This window comes from Gymnoscopelus braueri (genome assembly GCF_963280865.1).
Source record: "Gymnoscopelus braueri genome assembly, chromosome: 5".
Taxonomy (NCBI): domain Eukaryota; kingdom Metazoa; phylum Chordata; class Actinopteri; order Myctophiformes; family Myctophidae; genus Gymnoscopelus; species Gymnoscopelus braueri.
This window is the reverse complement of record NC_137606.1, coordinates 16357673-16377137: the sequence shown is the minus strand read 5'-3', so window position 1 is coordinate 16377137 and position 19465 is coordinate 16357673. Positions and strand designations below refer to the sequence as shown.

Below are 19465 nucleotides of genomic sequence, written 5' to 3'. Positions count from 1 at the left end.
ATTGTTTTGGTACAGCCTAGCTTGTGGTTCAGCTTGTCCTTGAAGCAGCTAGTATAACTATGGTCTGATCCCTGGGCTCCTTGGCAGAACTACCGTACCACCGACCCGAGTGTTGTTGTATTTCTCCCCATGATATGAACATTAAAGCATAACCACCACCACCTAGAATATTGTCTCGACTCCTATTGCCTCATTAATTACTGATTGCTCCAGAACTCCACGACCATGTCCCCTTTTGACCAACATACTGTAACTTGATGATGTAACCAGTTAATCAGTTCTCCCTGGGCCCATGATTAACATTTTTCCCTTCAAAATACTGTGGCGTTATGTTCATCTGTTATGTGCCTTGTTGTTTCAGGCCACGCCCCCTGTGGGCCAATCGTTGTAAAAAGATAATCGGTTCTTCCTTGGCCCATAACTAACCTTTCCACCAAGTTGAGAGAAAATCCATTAACTGCTCAGGTTACCATGCTAACAGACGGACAGCATAATGACGGGGTTGTCCTCCTTCCTTGGCGGAAGGTAAAAAGAAAAGGAAAAATACCTTGGCCAAAAAAAAATAGTTGTACCTGTATTTATCCTATCCAGATGTCATGGGGTATTTTCTTATGTGGCTGTGTACTCATCTAGCAGCACAGTTATAATATATATATATATAACCTATAGATCTGTGCAGATCTTGGTGGTAGTAGCAAATATTCAAACGAGAACTATATATATATGTTATATCTATTATGGTACATTTAGAAATGTGCACTGATTCTGAGTCTTAACACATTGAATGCCAAAAACGGTCCGGACCGTTTTTGAGGGTCCAAACGAGAAGTGCCGAAAACGGTCCGGACCGTTTTTGACCCAATTCTATTTTTATACATGTGGGCCACGTGGGGCGCTAAAACGAAACTTTGACATCACCCAATGAGTTTCTGAGAAGAAGAGGCTGGATGTGGCTCCATGTCAAAAATCCTTCCGGTCGGCGTTTTCAATGTTATCTCCTTGACTAAAAGCTTAATATCTCCATTTCTTTTTAATGTGGTGAAAACGAGCCGTTTTCGATCGGCGATCACGCTGCAATGGAGGATCGCGTTAGAAATATTATTGTTCCAGGCGTTAGTCGGGACCCTCCGCCGTCTCGCACGCACGCTTTGTTTACATGCACTTCCTTGTCTGGGCTTCTTCAGCATGAAACGTATAACGCAAGTGGATGGAAGAAATGCAGGCACTCAACGTATAATATTTTAATAAACCTCTGGCACCCAATGTGTTAATAATTGAGTGTTCACTCAAATTTCTGAAATGTCCACATGGTGTGTGTATATAGTGCAATGAGACCAAAGACAAGTTTCTACTATGTAAATACAGTACAAGGATTGGAGTGAGAGATATTAGACCATAGCATGGTAAATGCAGACCACATGACACAGTTCTGCTTGCCTGACAGGCAATCATGGCCAGACGGTGCACAGAACAATTTCTCACGCTGATGTAAAGATTCAGAGGTAACACATATCTAAAGGGCAGGTCCTGCAAGTCATTTCCCAAACAGATCGTAGGTAGAATAGAACATTTTTATTGGCATCAATAAAATACAACAATAATAAAAACGCCAAAGTGGATTAAATCACCAAAAAGACGACGCTCATTTCCATTGTGGTCCACTCCGTCTTTCATCTTTGCCCATTGGTTTATTATGCCACTGTCATGTTTGTATATTTACACATCTGCCTGTCCCTGCTCTTGACAGACAGTGAAAAGTTAATCACAATACACTAGTCCACCCACCGTCCATCCATCCATGACTACAGATCCCATAGCCTGCAAAGACCATTCACAGAAAACACTAATGAACAGCTGAAACTGGTGGAAAAATGGCTTCGTCACTCGATTCATAAGCCAATGATCGATAGCCGTGCGCAAGTTCAGATCAACTGCTCAACCCGTTGTGGGAGAAAAATGCGGATCAGACAGAGGCTCCTTCATTTTATAGTAGGATGTAATGCGGGCAGAAAGACAGATTGGCATCGCTATGAGTTACCTGTGCCTTGCAAAGTACCTGGATATATAAACGCTCACCTGCACAGGTGCTGAGGCCGAAGCCCACCCTCCGCTCGATGCGGTCGAACACGACGTAAAAGCCCTCCATGACGGTGGCGCCAATCACCAGGCCGTTGGCCGATGACGATAGGCCGAAGCGGAAACAGTCCATCGTGCCATCCACGTCCGTGATTGGTTGGATGTACAGCTGGGGAAGGGTCCACACAGACACACGTAGGTCAACAACATATTGTTTCATGTGAGGATGTGCATGCATGCTGGCATGATTTAGAGCAGGCTGGTGGTATAAGTGGAGATCTAAGAGGAAGAGTCTTCAGGGACTGTGTTGGTAGACTCAGGGCTGTCATGATCATGACATTTTACATGACACTAATGACATTGACATTAATTGTCATACAAATAATTGTGATTAATGATTTAATTATATATTTTTTTGCATTGAAAATTGGAACATAGAAATGATAATTACATTTCTGTTTGCGTGTTAGGCCGGTACCAATAAACAAAATAATGTAATATGGCCAAAACAGTTCGCATCCTTTATTTCCTTAATGAACCTTTATGATAGACTGGAATCCAGAGTGATTCGCTATGTTCGTATAGACCAATCAGAATCAGTTTACCAGACAGAGAAGCGAAGTGAGAAAAAAAACACTGAACGTAGCAATCAGTCTGGATTGCAGGCTACCTTTATAAACATTTCGGAAACATATTGCCCAAAATGCCTTCAATAGTGAAGCCTGGTCGAAAGTGGTTAAAAGAGCAACGATGTGGAAATAATGATGGGAATGTTTTTATATAATACATATATAAGCCTAGCGTTGACCTTGTGTAGATAGAGAGTCTGGTGAAGTGCATGTGATGTAGTATCCAGGTACCTGGGGTTGGATGGTGATTCTGAAGGACTGGCTGGTATTTGTGGCCCTAAGATAGATGGAAAGTTTGGGGAAGAACCTCCAGGGGGTTTCCCCTTTTGCCCAGCATGCCAGCTTAGTGCCAGCCCAGAATCCTGACGAGAAGTCCTGGATCTGGGTAAGAGGCCAAGGGAAAGAGATAAAATCACAAGATAAGACTTACTAAGATAAAATGGTAATACCGTTTCCGTTCACGTAGAAATGTCTCTTCCATCCCATGCTAGTACGAGTTCTCCGCCATCCCAACAGACAGCACACCATAATTATGCACAGTTACTGACCATATTCACACATGTGACTATGATCAATACACATTCATATGCATTCAAAGATGGAGAGAATGACAGGCAGACAAAAAAGTATTTGAACGTATAAAGGGGTAGCAGCTCAACACTTATTTACCATTTACTGATGGAGGTATAGGTGGGATTAACCTAAAATGTCACTGTCTATGTGAGGTGACAGGAAGAAAAGAAAAAATAGAACTGAGATCATTGTTTAAAATACTTTGTTGCGCCCTGGAAATAACAGATCTACTGTACATGTTGTGAGCTTGGAGATGCTATTTTTGGTGTGAACTATAAATTGGGTGAATGTGGAAAATGGCAGTTGCATAAGGCATGTGCATTAGACATGCATAAACTGCACTGTATAATACACTGTATATCTGATGAAGTCATGTCCTTGGAATAGAGTGTATGCCCTGATAATGCCTTTCTTCGGTGTCAGTTGGAGAGCAGCTGTCGTACCAGAGAGGTACGTGTGATGGCATCCACCACCGCATTGAAGACTTTGACAGGAAGTCGCAGCAATGTCGTGCCACTGTCAACGATGGCTTTATCCATGTTATACTGAAAGAAACAGGAGAGAGAGAGGGCGATGTATATCTGGTTTATGGAAACCTTGAGTAAACAAAGTTAAGGAGGAAGTTGCTTCAGTACCAATGTGCACAAACAGGACTGGTACATTCCTTGGCTGCATAGCCTGGTTGCTGTTTTATTTCCTTGTACTGACGTTGATGATATTATCTCTTCAAGTAAGATTATTCACTTGCTTTGTCTGGCTGAAGTAGGGCTTAGCAAAAAATAACAACTCGATATCAATATTGTGACCATGATTGTGGGGACGACTATTGATGCTACATACAAAATATGTACACAATGAGACTTTTGATAAATAATCGTCAGTAATTCTTACTGTATATAATAACTACGTTGGTAATGGCAAATAATAGAACAGTTAGAACAGCCAAGTAAGTTCAGAAAATTGTATGTAGCCTTTAACACCAGGAAAAGACGCTATGTCATATCACCATATTACGATCCAGATAGCCCTTTATATTGTACTTTGTTGACCAGGGGTTTGTACTTCCCCCCTCCTTTTTCCCTCTACACCAAACGCCTTCGCTGTAAACATCAAATCTACAAGCTCAGGAGCTCACATCGTGATGCATTGTGAGCTTATAGATCTGCTATTTTTGTTGAATTTCGCCTAAATGTTTGCCTAATATGTAGTTTATTCATGACATTGCCTGGTTTTATTGTATTTTTTTTCCCGACTGAGGCAATTTACTGGTAAATTGTTGAAAGTTGAAAGGTGCTACAAAATAAAGGTTAATACCATGACATCCAAACGTGCAAAACTCAAGTACCATTTTGGGGTTCAATTGTGAATGCTTGCATTTTGAAAGATCAGGCAATCAAACAGAAGGGAAGTAGTTTACCTCTCTGCAGTCCAGGTTTAGATTCTGGTCTCCCACCTCCAGCTTTAGAACCTCCACCTGGTAATACCACTCCGCCTTTAAGGGGGTGTACCACATCGGTCCTCTGTACAGAGTTGGTTCAACCCCTCCCATGATCTGAGCAAGGAAAGGAAAATTCATTCACTTTTGAGTTGCGAGTTTTCTCAATTTAATGCAATGTATTAATCTATGAGCAGGTCCACATTATTTCCCCCAAATCATGGCAAACACACAGTAAAGGTCCTCAGTGTTACTTTAACTCTGAGAGCTGTACACTGTCGGTGTTACACATGCAGCCAAAACATATGTAATTCTGCACGATCATTTTAGCCATAGTTGTGCTGTGAAAACAACAGTGTGAAAACCAACAAGGGTATACTTTTGGCAGAGGTTTCTCCCTGTCGCACAGCCGAGGCATAGCATACTGTACGTGCACGCAAGCACACACACACACACACACACACACACTAACACCAACACCTACCCACGGAGCCCCCCACTGTCCAGCCCATCTGCCTTTGGATGAGTAACATAGCTCAGGTTTAGCGAGCGTTGGCCATTCATGTAACAGTGACAGACCTGTACTCGACAGGGGGCTATCTTAGCTTAATTAGCCCCACGCTAACTAGAGTGGGCCTCCAATGGGGAAACACATTAGGTGAGGAAGCTGCTTGCGATCATGTTTCCAAAATGCATCACGCTGCTATGGCTCATCCACCCTGGAAGGGTTTGGACTGTCAAGACCCAGTTTACTTGAACGTAGTAGAATTAACACCATAAAAGTGAATTCTACAAAATGTCTTCATTACAGTGTATGACATTGTGGTGACACTTTAACTTTGAGTGCATTTAAGGCATCATTACATTATAGTCCATGTACGTTCCATGTAATAGCCCAAGTCAGACAAGAATATAGAGCATGCTGTACATGTATGTATATTGTATGCACTTTACATACTTTACATATGCACTGTGGTTTGTTAAACACTTTAGAAAATGATATACAGTAAACCATAACATGTTATGTTTAGACATAACACTGTATGATGCAGGACATAATGGGAAGACCGCGGGCACAACACCTGTTTTTTATGCCTCATTTCCACTGAACAGTGTATTGATATGCAATATTCGCTCTACTGTTAAACGCTAGGAAATGCATTAATTTTATGGACAAATTCATATATAATCATTTTTAATTAATGTAAAGTGCAATTGAGTACCCTGAAAAGTGCTCTATAACTAAAATGGTATTATTAACACAGTCACGCAACTGAATTGAATGAAATAGCATCTTCTACTTTCTACGGTACACAATGCATTATAGTCTCTCCGAAATCCGTAAAAAAGAAAAATAATTGTTATGTACTCGGGGCAAATTCCGTCCGGGAAGAAAGCGGAAGGAGTTTCGCACACACATCACAAATCATGTGAATGGCCACCACTTACTCCTCCCCAACACCGCTGAAGGCACTGAACCCCAAACTGCTCAGTGGGCAACGGTATAAGACTGTGGTTGTACAGCGTGGCTGAAAAAGAGCACTCGTGCTCAGCCAACCTCCCCTGCGTAAATAAAGGTAAAAAAGACTATCCATACAGAATGTATTCTGTATAGAATCTGTACATGGTGACCTGAATATTCAGAGGAACAAAAACTTATCTGTCTTTGTTGAAACGGAAAACCTCAAAACCTCATTCATTCATTCCTTTCCGTAGACAACCCCCCCCCCCCTCCCCCTCAGGCGGCCGCCTGCTGACTACTCACAAGACTGCCCCCCGCGGGGTCGGCCGTGTTGCTCGCTGAGAGCCCAGCGCCACACATCTGGAGGGAGAAGATGTCAGGAATCCCTATCTGTCGCACCATGGAGTTGAAGAAAGGCTCCACTGAAGAGTCAGGCTGCCGAGGGAGAGACAAACATGCACACAATACTGCCATTATTTATCAGTGGTTAGGGATTTGTTTCCCCAAAGGATTGCCTTTTAGTCGAGTGAGTGTGAGCTGGGTCAAGTCATAATGCCCCAAACTAAATTCACTTCATCATAACACATTTATTTCCCCCCTGTGTACCTGGAATGACTGTAGGGCTGCAACTATTGATTATTTTCTAAACAATTATTAGATCAATTACTTTTTTATTAGTTGAGTAGCCGACAAGCATATTTTTAAATGTATATTTTGTAATTGTTTTATATATCGACTACACAAAAAAACTAGGCAATACTTGATTGATTAGTCTGTACTCTGTACTCTGTAGTAGTTTATACTCCGTCGTATGGCAGTGTCATGCAAAGATAGCAACACATTGCGATGCGAAACGTTGTGAGCTTGTATCTGCATTTAAAATTCTAAATGTTTTCTAAATCGATTATTTGAAGTAACTGTTGCACCCCTAATTGACCGTCAGTGTAATTCATGTAATTCTATCTGTAGACGAGAGATTGGCATCATTATGATCACAGTATCTATTGGAAATATTACTCGTATCTGCCTGTTTTCAGGGCGGCTTTCGCAAACTCGCTTGCAGATCCTCTCACACGTTGCATACAGAGGTTAATGTTTACGGCTGTTATTTTAATATATTGACACAGGGGGATAAGTAAATAGAGAGATCACACACTCCTGAGTCCTAAAACCTGACACTTACTATGTCTGTATACTGTATACATGTGTGTGCAAAAAAATAAAGATAAAGTGGGAGAAGGTAATAGAGACAGTGTTCTCCTTGACGAAAGGATGTTCTCTACTATCTTCTTGACCTCAAACTGCTTTTTATGTCAAGGGCCAGGGTTATGCATGTGATGCATGACTAACTGCCCTTAGGCAAGCCAAACTTAAAACACCAAGTGAGACCTCAGCAGTACAAAGTTGGTAGTGCAAGCATATCTGCCCTTCAATCATTTACATTTGATCGCACAGATTGTTAGAATCAGCGCATGGAGGTATGAACATATTTGTGTCTCAGTTGAGTTCATTCTTCCTCATTCATGCAGGCATTGTTAAGCTGGTCTCACATTACAGGAGTTAAAAAAATCCTAACAATGAACAATGAACCACCATGCATTTCCTCCATCTCAGCTGTCCAACGCACCCGTTCAACAGGTTGTAATCTTCGTGGTTGCTGACCCGTATCAAAAGTCTGTCACACCCGGATATGAGAGTGGTAGTGCCGCGTTCCTGCTGCAAAGCCACCCAAGACCAAGGGATGCCAAACTTTTCAAGCTGCGACCCCCCAAAATAATTATCTTTGAACTGGGGACCCCCCACCCTGACAAGCGCTTGGAATTGTAGGCATTACATTTATTGTGAAAATAGCCGAACTACAAGCTCACAAGCTTGTAGATCGGCTATTTTCACAATGTTTGCCTCTTTCTTTCGTAATATTTGACAATTTGTCCAACTTGGAATGAAAAAGGTCTTAAGCAGATACCCAGGCCAGTATACACTTTTACTGTATGTTGGTTTGTTTACTGTTGAGTGAGAAAACAATGTTCCACATTAAGCTAATCATCTGGGGACCCCCCAAAACAGTTTGGGAACCACTGCCCTAGACAAAGCGCATTTTATGCGACCCAGTAGCGGCTCTCTCCACTCCGCACTTGTATACTTGTCTCTCTCTGCTATTGAGGGCACGGGTGACCGTCCCAGATACGTAATCAAACATGTTTGATCATTATCCTAGTGGCCCTAATGCGTCTGTGAGCAGATCGGGAGGTTAAAGGTTGGATCTGTGGACTGGGCAGATGATCCCATTACCCTGTAGTGTGAGACCAGCTTAAGAGATATTAGTATACCCTAATTTTGTCTTAGATCTTTCTAATGGACTAAAATATAAATATGGGTGTAGGATATCAGACCAATACCATGCAAACAATCTGTTTATGCCATTTTATGCCCGTGCCTACAGTACATGTATAGTTCCCAAAAGCAAAATGTGTTGTATTGGAATTTTTTTGATGAGTCACAGAAGACATTTTGTCCACTGTAATAAGTGCATTTTCTTATCGGTTAATGATTAACTATCTGTTAACGAGTTTTGATTAACGATCGTGGAGCATTTTATTCAATCCCATTTTCAGCAGCTCCTTGACAAGCTTTGTTTGAGTAAGCTTTTATTTAAACAGGGAACAACTTGATTTCACTTGAATAAGCAAACATATAGCCCAATCAAAGCACACTTTCTCTTACCCGTGCCAGCAGGGGATAAGCCAGACCCAGGATGCCTTGCCAGTTGACTCCAGGCAGGAAGAAGCCATCAGAGGACAGGATGGCAGCTATGTTGATGGTGAAGGTCCCATTTGGGCCTTTGGGCATTGTGACACGGTCTGTGCCCAGCTCGCCCTCCCAGTTGCCCTGGGTGTACTTGACAGCCACTGCCCGCCTAGTAGACTGGTAGGTGGTAGAGCTACACAGACAGGGTGCAGAGGAACATTTTATTCATTCTACTCATGAAGAGAGATTTACACTAAGCGGTTAAAATAGGATTTCTGTGTAAATATTGTATTATTATTTATTTTTACTTTTTCAGTTGGTGTTAAATAGCTATATTCCGATAGCAATCATTGCTATAGTCAGTGTTTGTTCAGTAACAGGGGTCTCTCCCCAGCTCTTTATTGAAAATTGAAAATACATTCTCAGGTCACGACACCAATTCTATCCAATCAGGAGAGAGAACTCATACAGGATAGAGGATAAACGAGTGGAATTGGAAGTGATGAAACAAATAAACGAGCACACACAATTGTAACTGGAACACTATGAAATGTAAGCTGATAAATGATCCTTTGGGGTTCTCTCTCCTGATTGGATAGAATTGGTATGCCGACCGGAGAATGTATTTTCTGTTTAATAAAGCGATGGACAAATGGGGTAAGATTTACCCCATTTACCCCTGTTACTGTAAACCGCTCTACAGCAATGATTACTATATTGGAATATATAGCTTTAACTTTTTAACAAACAAGTTTGTATTATTTATTTATTTTATTTATGCATTATTATTATTTTACAAAAACATATCACACCACCTTCAAGACAACAAAGGGATGCTATGAGGACAAACACAGACAAACCCAACATATTTGTCTAACTAGGTGTTTGCAGCATTGGAGCATTATACAAGCCACTCACAGTGCAGTGTCGAAGTAATGTGTAATGAAGGGGTGTGGAGCTGCAGCCACAGCAAAGTTGCTGCTGCCTGTATCCACCAGGATGTTGAGCTGAAACACACACGGCAAAGTTTGCTTTATCAGTCATTCAGGTTACATGATAGAAGCTAGAACTGTCCACACCCAAACCTGGGGAACTCTGACAGCTCACATGGCAAATAATGACACACATAATCCATAAACCACTGGCGTCATTATTCTGGGCAAATTTTCAAAGATGTTCAAAACTAGCAAATCTACAAGGTTCAAGGTTCAACTTTATTGTCAACAATACTAATTACAAGTAAAAGGCACGTGAAATTCATTGTAAGCTAAAAAAACAACACACAGCTACAGTCTCAAGAGTAAGATGTTAAAAGACTCACTGTCAAATGTGATATGTATTAGTTACAAGTTAGTTACAAGCTCACAACTGCGACATGTTGCGAGCTTGTAGCTGGGCTAATTTCACAATTCATTGTACAATGAAGTAGATAGGGCTTAAGTGGTTCAGGCGTTGACCTTGAACTTTCAAATGCAAATTCTATGTATGTAATACAATGTAGATACTGTTTTCCTACTACTGTGGTTATCCTATCATTGATCATTGATATTATAACCGTTTGTTATTTAGATTAGATTCTTTTTTTTCTTTTACTACAAATGTTAAAGGAGCACTTCAACCATTGTCATCCTCATCTTCATATAACTGGTCCTCACTAATGCTCGACATACTGTACACTCTGCGTCTTATACAGTAGGTGGTTTATGGACAGTTCAGAGACCTGCCTACCAATTACATCATCGATGGGGATTCCAGCCTAATAGAAACTACACAGAAATCTAGTTTGCATGCTGAAATAAAAGCAATTGTTGTTGCATTAAGTTAAAAATAATAATAATAATATAGAAATTATAATTATTATTATTATTATTTGAAATGTCCAAATCTGCCTACTGATGATGTCCCTGACTGGAGGGCAGGTTTCTGAACTGTCCACAGCCCTCCTCTGAGACACAGACTGAATAGACAGAAAAGCTATAATGTTAATGTTATGAGCATTAGTAAACCAATTATATGGAGATAGGTTAAAAATGGGCAAAGCAGTCCTTTAAGAATGTTATTTAGATATAATTTAGACAAATGCTAGGTTTGATGATTACCTGGTAATCTAGTTTCTTTGAGGCACAACATTTTTCTCTTTATAAGTTTGCATGCTACTTGTGTGACTATTTGCCCATTTGTTGACTAGGGTTCATGCGTACTCTTCTTACATTTGGCATGTTGCTCTGGAGAAGAGCGTCTGCTAAATGCCTAAATTGTAAACTGATTAAAAGGGGTGCTTGAATTGAGTAAGCTACTCTGTATGTGACAACCTCTACACATGTTCCAAGAAGAATGTATGTATGTCCTGTCCCGGAATGTGTCACGTGTATGTTAGGGGACTAAGCAGGTTAAGCCTAAGCAGTTGAGATGATATCTTGAAGGCATCATGTCAATGAGGAGGGTGTGAACTAATAAGAACGACAGACTTCTGTCACCTCTGTTACAACCACTGGCTGCATGAAGGTCATTACTAGACATTCCTCACCATTAAGGTGGGGTAGGGTCAAATCTACTAATGCTCCACATAGGCCTGTCACAATTATTACATAATCGTCTAATCGCAATTATTTTATATAAACGCAATTATTTTTGCATAATCGTCATAAAGCATGTTAAAAAAAATCTTATATTTTCAAAAAATGTCAAAAATAGTGTAAATAGCAGATCTAGAAGCTCAAAGCGCGTCGCGATGTGACGCGTTTTGAGCTTATAGATCGGCTATTTCCACTATTAATGTTTATTTTTAAGTATAAAGTAATTAAACGTGTTATTTGTCACTGCCCTGTGCAACTTTTGTTTACGAAAGCTAAAAGCCAAACAGATATGTAATTTTTATTCATAATGTCACATTCATTTTCAACGACAGAAACACAATTAAATCGTTTATCGCAATTATTTGAGTGATAATTAATCGTCAACTTAAATTTGTAATCGTGACAGCCCTAGCTCCACAGAGTTTTGCTAACTCAAAACAGAAGAAGTTTATTTATCAGCAAAGCTTTAAATTGTATTAGCCATGATTCTGTGATGGAATAAAAATAAAAATCTGCATATTTGTTTCAATTTGACAGAAAGGCATCATTAGACATGGCTGACATCCAAATAATTACAGTAGCTATGGAGACCTACAGTAAGCGACCTTAGGAGACCTTAGTCATGAACCAAGTCACCAAACTGAATTAATTCCCTGTGGATAAGCCATGATTCAATACACTAGCTAAGCCATGCCTAGTGCCAACAGTTGAAGATGCAATCCCTCTTTCCTCATTCTTGTGTTAAAGTTCCCCTTTAGAAAGACCGGATGAGCAGGAAGGATTGATATATGTAAGCAGACTACGCACATTAACTGGAATACAAATCATGGTAGCCATGTCATGACACAGTCATAACAAGAAAAATATTTTCATTCCTTAATGCTTTAGTTTAGAACATGGGTTTTCAACTGATTATGAACCAGGGACCACCACCCTGACTGAGAATCAACCTGGGGACCACTGTTGTGTTGGGAGGGGGGGATATGGGTGTGGTGTGGGGGAAAAAGCTTGAAATTAAATAATGACTGTTAAGGCCTTAATTTAATTTGTTAATTCGAGGTGAATTAAATCAAGCCCTTAACAGTCATTATTTAACTGAGATATGCTAGTGGTCCAGAGCTCAGAAAAGATTGAGAACCACTGATCCATTCCTTTCCCATGGTTGCCCTTATTCTGTTCTCTTAACCTTCCATATTAAACTCATGTTAACTGATTCATTGCAACATATGTATGAGCAAGCACTTGCGATTGATATGGGCACATTTCCTGCTAATGATGAGTCAACCAGGTAAACCGGTGCAGTTTCCCTTGAAGTTCTAACTCCCATTTCTGTGGAAGTTCTTGACATCCGACTTCCAAGTAACTGACAACATTGATGCGTCATCATACATCATACTGTTTCTCAACTAGTGGTCGATAAAATAAAATATAATACAAATCTTCACTTTCCTACATTACTAAATGCATGGTCAGGGACCACATGCAATACCTTCACGGACCACCAGTGGTCCACGGACCACCAGTTGAAAACCCATGCTTTAGAAGAAGCAATGAGGAGTTACTCGTCATTACTATTATGCTTTCAAATGGTTTCATTTCAGTGTTGATTTCGTCGACTAAAACTATGACGAAAAATGTTCGTTGACTACCTTTTTTCACTGACGAAAACTAAATAAAAACTAAATAAAAACTAAATAAAAACGTTATAGTGACAAAATATATTGACAATTTTGTCAACAAATAAAAACTAGACTAAAATGTTATGGAGGTACTAGTGGAGAAGAGATCCAGTAGAACTAAGACAAGTCATTTTATGTTTGGTTGCACTCGGGTGTTGCGCTCTGAAAATAGCAGATCTACAAGCTCACAAGGTCGGCTATTTTCAACATGCAAACAGGTTTAAAGTCAGGCATTACGACGCCATCAAGGCACCGACCAAAATACATTTTAGTCGACTAAATCAACGGTAGATTTAGTCGACTATAATCTCACGATGTTTAGTCAACTAAAACTAGACTAGCAGTAAAACATTTCAGGTGACTAAACTGAAACTAAATGACATTTTATTCAAAAGACTGACTAAAACTAAATAAAAATGTGCTGTCAAAATCAACACTGGTTTCTATTTACACAAACATAATGGTTTTGTCCCATTATCACCTGATAGTGTTTCAGACCTTTCTAACTGGCCATGGGAAGCCCCAGTTGGCTCTTCCCTGGGATTAAGGCTTATCAGTTCCTCCTCATTGGGCTGGCCCTGGCACCATCCTGTTGGCTGTGCCATCAAAAAGACCCACCACCACCGCAGATGGCATCACTCCACCCACACAAGGAAAAGAACCAGCCAAACTAAACCTGCAAGGTTTGACATTTGAGCCTATTGCTGGAGGAAAACTGGGGACATTTCCATTAATATTTGAGTTTACATTACAATGGTCTTATTCCAGTGTGTGAACCTCATATCAGTTTTTTTTATTAACCACGTACGCTCTATATACTTTGTCATACAATGAACAGTGGGGGGGGGGGGGGGGAAGTGCTCATAACTCGCCATGAATCATGATGTGATGCATTGTGAGCTTGTAGATCTGCTTTTCTGTGTTTTTGAAAGGTTAAAAAAAACATTTGCCTATAATGTCATGCCCAAAATAGGAATGCCAAGTTGAAAGTAGTTTATCTATGGAAAAGGAAAGCAGTTAGGCTAATGGACTCTGGACTAAGTTTAGATATACAATGACATACCACTATGTACTGCATTCACATCATAGGTTCAAGGACCATTTCACCCATTTTCAACCTATCTTCATATAATATGTCCACACTAATGCTCATTTTAACCCATTCAAACCGGGAACACACTTTAACCATTATTTTATACTTTTGGCTATTGTTTTTGAAAAATCGTGGGCAAATATTTGACATGTTTAACTCAAATCTTTGCTTCTGGGGATTCTACAAATGTCTACAAACAGTAAAAAGAAAAAAATACTATATATATATCAGTGGTTCTCAAACCAAAAGATTTTTTCCTCAAAAATAGCAAATCTACAAGCTCATAGCATGACACGGTGCCACGCTATGAGCTTAGTAGATCTGCTCTTTTTTAATAGCCAAAGAAATCTAAAATGACACAGTATGCGTTCCCGGATTGAATGGGTTAAGATAATGTCTGTCTACTCACTCTGTCTGTGTCTCAGAGGGGGGGGGGGCTGTCTGTGGACAGTTCAGAAACATGCCTTCTTTTCTTTTTTCCACCTTTTTATTGATGCAAGAACAATGGCTTCTATTTCAGTGTGCTAACTTTCCAGGAAGAGAAAGGCTGTTACACTCAGGATTTTTACAGTTCTTCCGTTGGCTACTGTGCCTCGGGCAAACCTCTCCCCCAACCCCCCACCCCTTCATTGAGCCAACACACACAGTTGCGTTGGTTGTAGTGATGGAAGGATTTGTTCTTTTCATTATACCAAAAATCATTAAAATCATCAAAAACATTTGTTCAACACATGATTCATTGCTTGACCACAGCTCCGCCTGCGTAGTTCCCACTCACTGAGCTGAAACACAGCTGAACGTATAGTGCAACTCATTCAACTAGTAAACAAAGAAAGGTCATTCACTGGATACGCAGTCATTGAGGGAGAGAGCCTGCCTCCTAAGTTCAGTGAACGAGATGATTAGTCGTTCTCGTTCACTGACTCAAGTCATTTAGTGTCGCAGCGATACACAAAGTCAGTCAGTACATCTTGTTGTTCTCGGAGTACATCCGAGAACAACAGAGACAACACTCCTCAAGGAGCTCTTTCGCCAATCAAAATTTTGCAACCTATCAAGAGCTCAACTTGACTGAGAAAAGGATATGAACTGATCTTATTTTTTTTTCCTGAAAGTAATCTAGTTAATTAGATTCACCTAAATGAATAATTATTTTGAATAAACTGTTTGTGTGAACATCACACACCACTTGGCTGAGCTTTCCCTGTATAACTGGCAGCGGATCAGCGGCAGCAGCGTGCATCTGGTACCTGTTTGTACCAATTAGCAGATGTGAGACGTTCCAGCCGACACCTCGGCCTAGCTAACAGATGTGACAATTAGTGGCTCATTTGAATAGCGCCTCATTTAACACCAAAGCTCCGTAATCACATCACTGCCGACATTAGAGTTCTGGGGCATTTTCACGCCACCAAAACCGTGATGCAGGCTACTGGCTCGGTTTACGCTGTTTTTGCACATTTGCTGTGGAAAGTGAAAACCACTCATTTAGTCATTTATGAACAGCACGGCCGTTAGTGTGGCCATTTCATCTGTACAAATGGGATTTATCAATGAGTACTGACATGCAAATTTATGAAGTGTGATGTATCTCTTCTACTGCTTGACTTTATTGGCCCTGTATTCTCTTTTATTATAGTAGCCATGTCATGATTGTTTTATATAAAAGGGGATGTTTGATGCTGCACATGCAGCCAAAGCTGTGATAAGTAACAAATGGATCTTGACATCATTCATTAAGAGTTGTTAGCCTGCCCCTTATGAGTCTGTGCACAGCCTGGGGTCCTCAGGAAGGAACCGGCTGGTTGTACCCGAGTCAAGGCTATAGTATAGACAAAGGGTGACCGTGCCTTTGCTATCAGGGCTCCTCAACTGTGGAACGACCAGCACTCGGGGCACGGCACGCTCACACATGCACTTGTATTCTATGGGAGAAAAGGGGTGGACGGTGGAGTGGAGCTGCCCGTTGCGGCAAATTGACAGCATTGAAGCGTGTCAAGTCCAACTCGTACGAAGCTTGGAGTTCAACATTGGTGACCTTTGACGGGGCAGTATCAAATAGGAAAGAACTAAGCGCCACGCTTGACCCCACTTGGCAGCCATTTCATTTTTTCTCTCAGCCAACCACTCCAACAAAAGTCAAACAAACGACACACCAGAAAACTACAGAAGTGTAGAAACACGGCAGGCTAACCTTATAGTGCACTACACTTACTGTGAGATAAGCATAGCAAAGCAGCTGCATCTAATACAGTACATTGAAAGGGTGTGTAAGATTTAGGTGTGCCTGCCAATGGGAACGCACTGACAATACGGTTGAGATTTTGGCATTTATTTATGTTTTTTGATTTAGTAGAATACTCCATTAGTCAGAAATGAAAATGGCACAATAAAACACTTAATGTTTTGCTTAATCTTTTCATTTCACACTGCAGTTTTTTATATTGATTCTTTTCATGTTTTTATTTCACACTGCATTTTTGCACACACTGTCCTGTTCTTTGATTCAAAAATTACATTTTTATGTAAAGCACTTTGGAACTTTGTTTTGATTAATGTTCTATAAATAATCTTCCTCAAAAATCTAAAATGTATTTAAACTTTTCCAATATCCTACTCGCTCTATATATAGAGAGAGGGAGAGTAGGATATTAGACTACATGCAAATCCAATTTTCAGTTTAGAAATGTCAAAATTCACAAAAAAAAATTACACATTTGGTCTAGTCTAATAATTATGTCAGGCAATTCTAGACACTCTTGAAATGTTTATATTGATTCTTTTCATGTTTTTATTTCACACTGCATTTTTGCACACACTGTCCTGTTCTTTGATTCAAAAAATAAATTTTTATGTAAAGCACTTTGGAACTTTGTTTTGATTAATGTTCTATAAATAAGTATTATATCATCTTCCTCAAAAATCTAAAATGTATTTAAACCTTTCCAATATCCTACTCACTCTATATATAGAGAGAGGGAGAGTAGGATATTAGACTACATACAAATCCAATTTTCAGTTTAGAAATGTCAAAATTCACAATAAACGAAAAGGTATACAGTTCATGTTCCATCTGTTTCACAGAATCCTTTGAAATAATTTTAATCTAAATTTACATTTTGCGTCATCTTGGCAGGTAGCTACACAGCAGAACTTGAGTGTTACTAGACACATGTCCATTTAGAGTTCATTAACACTCAGGATTTACAGTACACAAGTTTGTTGCACATTCTTCTCCCCTGAGGCAGGGCAAGTAGCAGTGACATGGCAGAAAGAGCCAGGGATCACATTAGGCTAGAAGTTCTAATCTGTGCAATCCAACAGTCTGCAGAGCAGTGGAACTGAGAGGATTTAACTTATTAGGCAATGTCTTTTGTGTATTACTACCCACATTAAACCGGTACGGCCTAGCCGTCCTCTACTGAGATTATTACTTTTTTAGATCACTTTTACAAAAACTGAAAATAATTTAGCCCCCATTATATCGTAAGTTTTAGGGAGGAATGTTTCCCATAGCCATTTCACTCATTTCTTTCCGGTTAAGTGGGTGTAGTTCCAACAATTTTGCCTATGTTTGACCAATTTTTATAGTATAGTTTGTTGATTAATTTTGATGTAGTAATTTTTTTTCTTTTTTATATTATTTTCTGAACTTGGAAATAACTACTCTCTCGCTTTGGCGCCTCATAATCCCAGTCAGCTGCCTATAGCCATTGAAGCAAGCAACACTGGTTCTCACAGGCTGCCTGCATCATGTGAGTTCATGTGAGTGTGGGCTTATTCTGCCTACACATCCCATGGCTTTGCAACCAAAGTCCTATATAGTAGCTTCCTTGCTGCATCCTGCACTGACTGTAACAGAAAGAAGTTAAAACGCAGCAAAACAATAACAATCAATGTGGTGATGAGTTCTACTGTATTTATCATAAAGTGGTGTTATCTCTATTAGGGTCATAATCTAACCAATTTGGACTGGCTCATTAGTTCATGTCCTGGAGGTAAACACAACCCCCCCCACCTCCTCTGGATCACATGCTGAAGAAATTCCCTTCTTCAGACAGAAGAGACAGGGAGGGACTTCTTTGGTTAAGAAGTTCAATATTTGACATTTTCAGAGTTGTCTAGACCTTGTCTAGTTGTCTAGACCTAGCTAGGTCACTGGTTTTCAACCTTTTCAGGCCGTGACCCCCTGAAATAATCAAATAGGAACTGGGGACCCCCCCACCATGACAAGCACTTGGAACTGTAGGAGTTGCATTACAGTTTGACTCTGTTCCACAGATAAATTGTGAAAATAGCAGATCTACAAGCTCACAACGCCTCGTTGCGAGCTTGTAGATCGTTTTGCTTAACTGACAATAACTGACAATTTGGCCAATGTTTGACCAGTTTTTAAAGGTATTAAAAAGGTCTTCAATTTGTCACTTTAGTCATCTGGGGACCCCCCAAAAAAATCATGTGGGCACCCCGCCCTGGGGGTCCCGACCCACAGGTGTGAGAACTGGTGGTCTTCAAAAATCAGTTTCCTGTGTCTTCCAAACTTTTTACACATTTTGGTCTAGTCTAATAATTATGTCAGGCAATTCTTGACTCTCTTGAAATGTTCCTCGAAAACAACAAACAAACAAACAATTAATACAATACCTTTTGGCCAGGAGTACCAAGTGACATCTCTATGTAGTAGCCCCGTCCAGAGTCACCTTGCAGGTTGTTGACCAAGTCCAAAAAGTTCACTAGACCAGCTGGATCAGAGGCCAAGGAGAGGACATCATCTCCACCAGAGGGGCTTTTTGTGTCTTGGAGAGGCGACAAGTCCAATTCCAAGGAGGAATTGAACCTCCCCGGGTATATCTTAAGTGGAATTGAATAGTAACATTTGCACATCCCAAAGCAGAAAGTGAAAACCAATGCCCTGAGGAGGCCAGGGTTGCTGAGTGCCATAGTTTATCGTGTTTAATTAACTCCTCAGGGAGAGTTTTAGACCTCTGATAGAAATTCCAACTCCTCGCACCAAGTTTGCTCCTTCTTAGTTTCCAACACAGCCATCATAATAAAAACTCCTCTTTCAGTGCGGTCGCCATGGTTAAGTTGAACACGCAGCCCTTCGGTTGTCAAGGATGAGTAACGCAGCAAGCAGCCATTGTTACAGAGTAAAAACACAACAGGACGATCGTTCGCGTGTAGTCGCGTACAA

At 40.3% G+C, this 19465-nt stretch overlaps 1 protein-coding gene across 1 annotated transcript in view; it reads right to left on the bottom strand.

Moving 5' to 3' along the window:
* bace2 (beta-secretase 2) overlaps positions 1 to 19465 on the bottom strand; it is a 23743-nt gene extending 4278 nt beyond the window's left edge. Inside the window, exons 1-8 of the mRNA XM_080427826.1 lie at positions 18916 to 19465; positions 9842 to 9930; positions 8900 to 9116; positions 6479 to 6610; positions 4696 to 4830; positions 3722 to 3823; positions 2937 to 3086; positions 2077 to 2245 (exon numbers count right to left, since the gene is read on the bottom strand). Coding sequence (XP_080283952.1) covers positions 2077 to 2245; positions 2937 to 3086; positions 3722 to 3823; positions 4696 to 4830; positions 6479 to 6610; positions 8900 to 9116; positions 9842 to 9930; positions 18916 to 19212 — 1291 coding nt within the window. The 5' untranslated portion in view covers positions 19213 to 19465. The remainder of the gene's footprint in view (positions 1 to 2076; positions 2246 to 2936; positions 3087 to 3721; positions 3824 to 4695; positions 4831 to 6478; positions 6611 to 8899; positions 9117 to 9841; positions 9931 to 18915) is intronic.